This window comes from Leptonychotes weddellii, chromosome 10 (assembly GCF_054177405.1).
Source record: "Leptonychotes weddellii isolate Sample4059 chromosome 10, ASM5417740v2, whole genome shotgun sequence".
Lineage (NCBI taxonomy): Eukaryota > Metazoa > Chordata > Mammalia > Carnivora > Phocidae > Leptonychotes > Leptonychotes weddellii.
This window is the reverse complement of record NC_138378.1, coordinates 26,113,550-26,122,960: the sequence shown is the minus strand read 5'-3', so window position 1 is coordinate 26,122,960 and position 9,411 is coordinate 26,113,550. Positions and strand designations below refer to the sequence as shown.

Genomic DNA, 9,411 nt, shown 5'->3' with positions numbered 1-9,411 from the left:
ACTTTTTTTCCCCTCAAGATTTATTTATTTATTTGCGAGAGAGAGAGAGAGAGAGAGAGAGAGCTCAAGTAAGCGCAAGTGGTGGGGAGGGGCAGCAGAGGGAAAGAATCTCAAGCAGATGCCCTACTGAGTGCAGAGCCTGACCCCCCTGCCCCGGGCTCGATCTCATGACCCAGGAGATCATGACCTGAGCCAAAATCAAGAGTCAGATGCTTAGCCGACTGAGCCACCCAGTGCCCAGGCCTGATGCTCGCCAGTCCCACCCTCCCCGCCGCGTCCCCCACCCCCGCCTCATTGTCCTCTGGCGCCAGCAGCTGGGGCTCTACGGGCAGGGCTGCCCCAGATCCCGGGATTCCAGAGCGCAGGCCCTTTCCCATCCCCGCTCGCTAGCCCCCCTTGATTCCCCCACTACCGATCGCCTCCGCAAAGGAAGGCAATGCGTCCAGTGTGCGCCTCTGGCCTGTGCTTTGTCCTTGCAAGGAGCACTGACTAGGGACCAGGTGCTGTTCTAGGCCCTGAGCTGTGAACATCTGGGGGAGTGTTGTTTACCTTTGCTGGGGGAGTGTTGTTTACCTTTGCTGGGGGAGGAGACCCAGACAGTGAACACATAACAAACAAAACAAGATAATCTCAAACAATGTTGAATGCCTTGAAGATAAATAAGATGATAAAACAGGGTGAGGGATAGAGTGTGTGTAGAGAATGGGGTTTACTTGCATCAGAATGGTCAGCGAAGGCTTTTCGAAACAGGTGACACTGAAAAGCAATCTGTATGACAAAGATGCCAACTTGGTGAACCAGTGCCAAGGCCCTGAGGCTGGATGGGGCTGGTGCATTGGAGGGACTGCTAAAATGCCAGTGTGGCTGGAGGCATATGAGCCAGGGGAAGAGCCCAGGGTGATGAGGTGGGAAAGGTGTGGGTGGGGAAGAACTCTGTCATGAAGTGCCTCACAGGTGAGCCCCCAGGGATTTAAGCCACGAAGAACCTGACCTGATTTAGCTGCTGTGGGTGGGAGCCTCAGGAGGCTGAGATGTCCTAGCCGAGTGCCCCCTCCACCCCCTCACACCCGCCTGTCAAACTTGGGTGAGGTTGGGGCCAGAGACAGAGTAGTGGCCAGATTGGGCTTTGGAGGAAGGGGAGCAGCCCTCAGGACCTGTCCAGACCCACTTCTAGCTCTAGGGGAGCCTGTCCTGACCTCCCACCCCCGCGAAGCCTCAGTGTAGAGTACTGTCTTTTTGCCCCGGACCCGGCCAACCCCGCGCTGCCCGAACCCTCGGCTTTGGTGCTCCTTCCCTAAGTTTTTTCTAATCCCCGCTCTGGTGCCTGGGACCTAGCAGTTCCATCCAGGTAGAGCGCTCCAAGGCAGAAGCGGGACCCCGTGGGCCTTCTCCCGGTTACTCCTTTCAGGGGCTCTCTATCCAGAGTGCGTGGGTTGGGTCAGATGCCCTGAGGCGCTCCAGGACTGGCGTCTGTGAGGTCGCCCCTGCTGGTGGCGGGACCTAGTCCCAGGGGTACGGCGTGGGATTTCTTTCGAGAGATCATGTAAGATTGGGCCGTCAGAATGGTGATTTGGGGTGATTCAAATTATTTATACAGATAGAGGCCTGCAAAAAATCATTGCTCAGGGCGGCACACACTCCAAAGGCTTCCTGGCCACGTGTGGGCATCGCTTCTTAGGTGGGGATGGCAGTATCTCCCCGGCGGGCTCCTGGCAAGGACAAAGCACCGGCCAGAGGCGCACACTGGACGCATTGCCTTCCTTCGCGGAGGCAATCGGGCGTGAGGGAATCAAGGGGGGCTAGCTAGCGAGCCGGGATGGGAAAGGGCCTGCGCTCTGGAATCCCCGGATCTGGGGCAGCCCCGCCCATAGAGACCCCCGGCTGCCGGCCCCCGGAGGACAATGAGGCGGGGGTGGGGGACGCGGCGGGGAGGGCGGGACTGGCGAGCATCAGGCCTCGGTCCCTCCACCTCTGTCCCCAGCTGGGTATCTCCTCCGGCTTCTCTCCTCGAGTTATGTAACTCCGGAACGTGGCAGCCGGGCGAGCAAAGGAGGAGGGGAGGGGAGGGGAAGGGAGGGGAAGGAAGAGAGAAGAGAGGCGGGGCCGGGGGAGGGGGTTGGCGATGGGAAGCGCCGCCTCTGGCTGGGCCCCTAGGGTTCCCTTTTAGAAGGATTGCTGGAGGGTTTGTCCTCCCCTTGCTCCCCGTCCCATCCCACGCCTCAGTTTCCCCTCTACTTTCTGACCCATCCTCCCTGAGAGGCGGCCTCTGGCTCTGGATGGACTTCGCTATCGGGTAGTAGTTTCCTCCCCAAAGTTCTCAGCTTTACTACCTTGGCCAAGTCAATTGGGCGCTCTGAGCCTCAGTTTACCAGTTTGTAAAATGAGGTTTGATTGAGAGGCCACGTGCAAAGCGCCTGGCGTGGTGCACGGTACAAAGTAGGCGCCCACTGTGGGCCGGGCGCCTCCTAGGGTTTAGTGAAATCAGGGAGGGGTGCCGAAGGGCTGTGCGGACTCCAGGGGGCAGCGCACGAGTCGGGCGGGTGAGCTCGGGACGCCGGAGGGGGCGGGGCGGGCCCGGCGGGGGGGGGGGGTGCGGAGACCTGGGCGGCCGCTCCGGGGGTCCGCCCCGCGCACTCAGCCAGGACCCTCCCCTCCCCTCCCCTTCCCTCCCCCGTCCGAGGCCCGCGAGAGGGCTGTGGGCGGGCGGAGCCGCAGGGGGCGTGTGGCGGCGGCAGGAAGGGGCGGGGGGCTCCAGAGCACCCGGCAGGAAGAGACGAACCCACCGACCATCGCGAGCCCCGTGCGTCCGCACCTTTGGATCCCGCCATGTGGGGTCTCCTGCTCGCCTTGGCCACCTTCGCGCCTGCCGTCGGTCTGGGTTTGGAGGCGCCCGGCGCCTCGGTGCTGGAACTCGCGCCGCCCGCTACCACCGAGGCTCGGGGCTCGGCCCGGGGCTCGACCCCGGCCCCGCAGAGCAGCCCGGTCCAGCCGCCCGCGGGGAAGGATAACGGTGAGCGCCCCGACCGAGGGCCCGCTTCTCGGGCTGGCCGGTTACCCTCCTCCGCCGACCCGCTGTGTGCCCACCCTTCCCCGACACGCACACACGCGCTCACACACTCCCTGCCTGGAGCCTGTGTGCAGACCCTTCCCGGACACACACACATCCAGTCCCTCCCTCTCCCTCCTCCTCCCCCCTGCTACGGCTGCTGACTCAGCATCCCCAGTTCCCGGCCAGACCAAGTCAGCAGTCCTGGGATGGAGCCAGTAGGATGCTGCCTCTTCCAGCCCCAAACCTTCCCTTTTCACGGATGAGGAAACTGAGACCACAGCCAGGAGGAGGGGAGAAAGAGGGACAGACAAAAGCACTGAGACCAAAAGGTGCAGAGCTAGACTTAGGACAGAGCCTCAGGGCAGGGGCGGGAAGGAAAGAGGGAGAGCAAGGCGGGGAGAGTGCTCTTTGCTAGCTGCCTGGAGGAATGGGGCACCGGCAGGGGGCGGGAGAGGCGAGTTGCCTGACTTCCCGACTTCCGCTGTGAGTGCCTAGAGGAGGAAGGCAAAGGGATGGCAATCAAGGAGGGCTTCTCAGAGGAGGCAAGTGGAACTGGGTCCTGAAAGGTGGGTCTCTCTGAGTCAGGAAGAGCTAAAGAGAGCCCACCCCCCCACCCCCCAAGGAAGCTGTGTGTGGAAAGGCCTGGGTCACCAGATACGAAAACGTACAGTCCGTTCTGGAGGTACCCATGGGGCTTGGTGGGGGTGGGGAACCAGTGGCATCCAACCTGTTCACAGCGCTCTACTGCAGGGCAAGCAGGACACAGGTCCAGCTGTGGAAAGCCTGAGCACCAGGGTGGACAATCTGAGGACAGGACATCTCAGCCCAGAGGGCAGATGCAGCGACAGAGGCAGACTTGGGCTTTGGAGCATGAGCTTGGGTCCAGGGCTAAGGAAGCCTCCTGGGCTGAAATTCAAAGAATGGGAATTAGGCAGTAAGATCAGGGGCGGTGGATGGTATGACGGAGAGGGTCAGCCAAGGCCAAATTCAGCTCCTTGGAGCAACCAAACAGTTCCTAGTGGCTGGATGTAGCTCTCCACTGGAGACGGTCGGAGGTGGGGATGGCCGAACGTAGTCACGGCAAGAAGGAGAAGGAGCCAAGGAAGTGGTGGGAGAGGCAGGTGGGGGTCAGACTTTAAGTCCATGGGAAGGTCTTTAGATATGGGGGGTGAGGGTTGCTGCCGTGGGCTTGCTTGCTTTCTTGGGCTGGCAGACTGACCGCTCCATTGGCCATTCTTCCCTCCCCTGGTGCTGTGCCTCCGTGGTCCCCAGGGACCTCAGAACAGCATGTCCCGATTCGCATCGTTAAGAAGAAGAAGGTCATTATGAAGAAACGAAAGAAGCTAACTCACCCCAGACCCATGGTGACTGCCAGGCCTCCGGTGACCGCCACCCCTGCAGGAGCCGTTGACCTCCCAAAGGAGCAGGAACCAGGTACTGCTACTCCTGTCCAGACTTGCAGCCCCTGGGCCAAATACTAACGTCACTTTTGGCCTCGTGGGCATAGGCATGCCCCCCGCTTGCCTGGCACACGGGCAGGCGTGGGCTCGGCTTCCTACCTGCCCTGGCCACTCTCTCTGGTCCCATCTCACTGCTCTGTCCCTGCCCCAGGCTGTCCCCCTTTGGGCCTGGAGTCCCTGCAAGTTTCAGATAGCCAGCTCGAGGCATCCAGCAGCCAGTCCTTTGGTCTTGGACCACACCGGGGACGGCTCAACATTCAGGTCAGCAGCCTGGCTCTGAGCAGGGCACCATCTAGGAACTTCTTCCCTACCCCTCCCCATCCGCCATCCCTCCCACTCCATACTGTTCACTGGGTCTGATCACCGTGTCCTGTGCCCACAGTCAGGCCTGGAGGATGGTGATCTCTATGATGGGGCCTGGTGCGCTGAGCAGCAGGATGCTGAGCCGTGGTTCCAGGTGGATGCTAGGCACCCCACCCGCTTCTCAGGCATCATCACACAGGGCAGGAACTCTATCTGGAGGTGAGGCAGGCTGGCCCAGTCCAGGAAGTCCTGGGCAGACTCAGGAGGGTGGCGGTGGGTGTCCTGGGGCCACCGATAATCTCTCCCCACGCTTCCTGCCAGGTACGACTGGGTCACATCATACAAGGTCCAGTTCAGCAATGACAGTCGGACATGGTGGGGGAGTAGGAACTGTAGCAGTGGGATGGATGCGGTGAGTGGTCCCATGGTGGTTGTGGCCCTCCTGTAGGGTACTGGGCTAGGCTGGGGCTCCTCTGAGGTCAAGGAATAGATGCCCACTTGGCATCCCAGGAGAAAGGGGGTTGTCGGAATGGGTTGCACCCAGCAAGGGCAGCTTTGGGGGCTAAGCTGCTTTGGAACATGCCCATATCCTCCCCAGATGCTTTCTCCATGGGGTGGGTCCCACTTTGTGCCACAGCTTCCTGCCGGAACACCGTTTCTGGTGCTGGGCCTCCGACCCTTGCATCACTTCTGACCTCCTCACGGCTCTGGCTTGTCCATCTCACAGACGCCTTTTTATACCAGGCTACAGTGTGGGGCCTGGCCAGCTCTACGACTGGCTGCTCCTGAGTGATGTGGCCATATTGGTTTGTCTCAAAAGCTGTGAGCGAGCCAGAAAGCCTGGCTGCCTAGGGCTACCCATGGGCAGGGGGTCTGTGTTTGACCTAGAGTGCCGGCCTCCAGCTGAGCCCACCAGGGTGGGTGTGGTGGTGAACTTAGAGGCCTGAGTTCTTTCTCTGGCCCTGGGCCAGGCTGCTGGGTTTTAAGCAGTCCCACCAAAGGACTTGATGCCCCCAGGTATTTCCTGCCAACTCAGACCCAGAGACACCAGTGCTGAACCTCCTGCCTGAGCCCCAGGTGGCCCGCTTCATTCGCCTGCTGCCCCAGACCTGGCTCCAGGGAGGCGCATCCTGCCTCCGGGCAGAGATCCTGGCCTGCCCGGTCTCAGGTGGGCAGTCGGACAAGGGCTGGATGAGCAGGGTAAAACCTCCAGCACGGATCCCCCTTTACCATGAACTCATTCTCCACCAGATCCAAATGACCTATTCCCTAAGACCCCTGCACTGGGATCCTCTGACCCTTTGGACTTCCAGCATCACAATTACAAGGCCATGAGGAAGGTCAGACATAACCCTTATGAGCCTGTGGGGGGAGGAGCTGCTTATCTTAGGTCCCCTTCCCACCGGGGCATAACCTGCTAGGACTGTCCTCATGTCCCCACTTCCCCCACTGTCTCACCCTTCTCTCCTGTTGGCCCCTAAACTCCGCCCCAATTGCCTTAGTTATGGTGCCTCCCTTGTTCTAACTCCTTCTGGTCTGTGGCCACTCCTCTCCTATACGGTGCCATGGTGCCCCCATCTGTGTGGGCCACCACTGTGTTTCTGTGAGTCCTTCCACGGCCACACGTGGTCTGATCCTGGGGTCTAATCTTCCCACGCCCCATGCCGTGCTACACTCCGCCTCCCAGCTGATGAAGCAGGTGAACGAGAAATGCCCCAACATCACCCGCGTCTACAGCATCGGGAAGAGCCACCAGGGCCTGAAGCTCTATGTGATGGAAATGTCAGACCAGCCTGGCGAACACGAGCTGGGTACTGGCAGGTTCTGGGCGGGGAGAGGTAGGTGCAGGGGAGGCTTGTGGGCCTGAGCCAGCTTCGAGCCCCTGTGTTCCCAGGAGAGCCTGAGGTGCGCTACGTGGCCGGCATGCATGGCAATGAGGCGCTGGGACGAGAGTTGCTTCTGCTCCTGATGCAGTTCCTGTGCCGTGAGTTCCTGCGAGGGGACCCACGAGTGACCCGGCTGCTCACCGAGACACGAGTGCACCTGCTGCCCTCCATGAACCCTGACGGTTATGAGACTGCCTTTCGCCGGGTAGGCCACCCGGCATGAGGGCCGCCCTGTGCCTTCTGTCCTGGTGCCTGCTTGGCTTGAATGGGCCCCTTCCCCGACAGGGCTCCGAGCTTGTAGGCTGGGCCGAGGGCCGCTGGAACCACCAGGGCATTGACCTTAACCATAATTTTGCTGACCTCAACACGCCACTATGGGAAGCAGAGGATGATGGGCTGGTGCCCGACACTGTCCCCAACCATCACCTGCCCCTGCCCACTTACTACACCCTGCCCAATGCCACCGTGAGTATTCTGGGGGGCCGTGGTGGTGGTGGGCCACCCAGGGGCCCTTGTCTCTGTCTCCCACCCCACCTGACCCGCCCCTGTCTAGGTGGCTCCCGAAACGCGGGCCGTGATCGAGTGGATGCAGCGGATCCCCTTTGTGCTGAGTGCCAACCTCCACGGGGGTGAGCTCGTGGTGTCCTACCCATTCGACATGACTCGGACCCCGTGGGCTGCCCGCGAGCTCACGCCCACCCCGGATGATTCCGTGTTCCGCTGGCTCAGCACCGTCTATGCTGGCACTAACCGGGCCATGCAGGAGCCAGACCGCCGACCCTGCCACAGCCAGGACTTCTCCTTGCGTGGAAACATCATCAACGGTGCCGACTGGCACACGGTCCCCGGGAGTACGTGTCTCAGGATAGTTAGCCCTGTCCCCACACCCTGCCCCCGGAAGGTGGTCTGCTCGGTCCTCGTAGGGTGGCAGTCTCGATGCCCGCCGGGAAGTGTGTCCCAGAGGAGGGCCCCAGGAGGGCCGGGCTCCCGTCCCCCCCGACCTCCCCGCTAGACTCCAGCCTCTGTGCTCACCCTAGGTATGAATGACTTCAGCTACCTGCACACCAACTGCTTCGAGATCACTGTGGAGCTGTCCTGTGACAAGTTCCCTCACGAGAACGAGCTGCCCCAGGAGTGGGAGAACAACAAAGAAGCCCTCCTCACCTACCTGGAGCAGGTCGGATCCAAATCCCCCCAACCTGGGCCTGCCCCGCCTCAATGCTGTGGTCCGGTCCGCTGTCCCTGGCGGTTGCAGCTCCCATGAGGGGGTCCTCCCAAGGTCCCCACAGGAGGCACAGTCTGCCAGCTGGGTGGCCTCGGACATGAGCCGGGAGGAGTAGACCCCACAGCCGTCCAGCCCGGCAGGGGGCCATAGAGCTGTTCCAGAGCTGTCTCAGGAGGGCTGTTCCCAGAAGAGACCCCTTATGCAAGGGCCGGGGGGGACCCTGGTATAGACGCTTCCTGTTCCACGGGAACTGTATCCCTTGTAATGGCTCCGTAAGTAATAGTTTCCAAGGGTTCCAAAAGGACAAGCTGGATATCAGAGGTCGCTGAACTTGGGGAAACCCAAAGACAGGCCTTCCTACCGGGGGTTTGTAGCTCTCCCAGTCCAGATACAATTTATCAGTCAGGAGTTATTTTTACCAGAGTGTGCCCCCTAGGAACATAGACCTACCGTCACCGAGTTTGCCCTGAACAGAGCCAGAAAATGAAGTGAAGGTCACATTCACACGCAGAAGGGGCAGGGGTTTGATAGCCTTCCCCCCCGCCACCCCGCGCAGGTGAGAATGGGCATTACGGGAGTCGTGCGGGACAAAGACACAGAGCTGGGGATTGCCGATGCTGTCATTGCTGTGGAAGGGATTAACCATGATGTAACGACAGGTGTGCGGGGGAGGGGAGGATGGGGGTGGTGGTGGAGGGGGGCGGCTTGAGGCTGGGTGGGAAGCAGAGGATCACAGGATCCTGATCTTGCCTTTCACTCCTGTCAGCATGGGGCGGGGATTACTGGCGCCTGCTGACCCCAGGGGACTATGTGGTGACCGCGAGTGCTGAGGGCTACCACCCAGCCACGCGGAACTGCCGGGTCCCCTTTGAAGAGGGCCCGGTGCCCTGCAATTTCCACCTCACCAAGACTCCCAAGCAAAGACTTCGAGAACTGCTGGCGGCCGGGGCCAAGGTGCCCCCAGACCTTCGGAGGCGGCTGGAGCGGCTGAGGGGACAGAAGAATTAACAGGTCCAGGTGAAGAGCCCTAGACCTTGGGCAGGCTGGACCTGTCCGGAACTGAAGGAGGGAGGGACAAAGTGGGGGAAGAGGTGCTCAGGCTCATTAAAGCTACTTGGCGCCTCAGCCAGTCTTCCTGTGGTCTCTGTGTCCCAGGTCTTGCCCCTGGGCCAGGCCTCAGTTTTCCCCTTCTCCCCCATCCTATTCCGCACACGCTTGCTTTCATCGATTGACGTCTGGGGGAATGTGTGGAAAGAGGATCCCGCCCGGGTTCTTCTTGAACCTAGGGCTTACCAGAGCAACTCAGCCACCAATCGCAGGCACCAGGACAGTGCTCCGGGCCGAGCATGCAAGGAGTCAAGGATAAACGGGGCCCTCCCAGCCCCCAGGGGCTCCCAGTCAAGAGAGGGGACAGTTCAGTGCGGTGTGGGACCTGCTAAGGTGCAGGCCAGGTGCTGTGGGAGCACAGACGGGATTACATACGTGCGT

At 61.0% G+C, this 9,411-nt stretch overlaps 1 protein-coding gene across 1 annotated transcript; it reads left to right on the top strand.

Annotated features, from left to right (window-relative positions):
- The first annotated feature begins 2,691 nt into the window (after window positions 1–2,691).
- Window positions 2,692–9,048, top strand: CPXM1 (carboxypeptidase X, M14 family member 1). Its single transcript, XM_006732282.3, has 14 exons — window positions 2,692–3,010; window positions 4,322–4,483; window positions 4,661–4,770; window positions 4,892–5,031; window positions 5,134–5,224; window positions 5,830–5,980; window positions 6,064–6,152; window positions 6,500–6,623; window positions 6,707–6,903; window positions 6,984–7,163; window positions 7,252–7,549; window positions 7,736–7,875; window positions 8,480–8,582; window positions 8,690–9,048. Exons 1-14 carry the CDS (start codon window positions 2,827–2,829, stop codon window positions 8,929–8,931), a joined length of 2,211 nt encoding a protein of 736 aa, XP_006732345.2. The 5' UTR covers window positions 2,692–2,826; the 3' UTR covers window positions 8,932–9,048.
- Window positions 9,049–9,411: the final 363 nt, after the last annotated feature.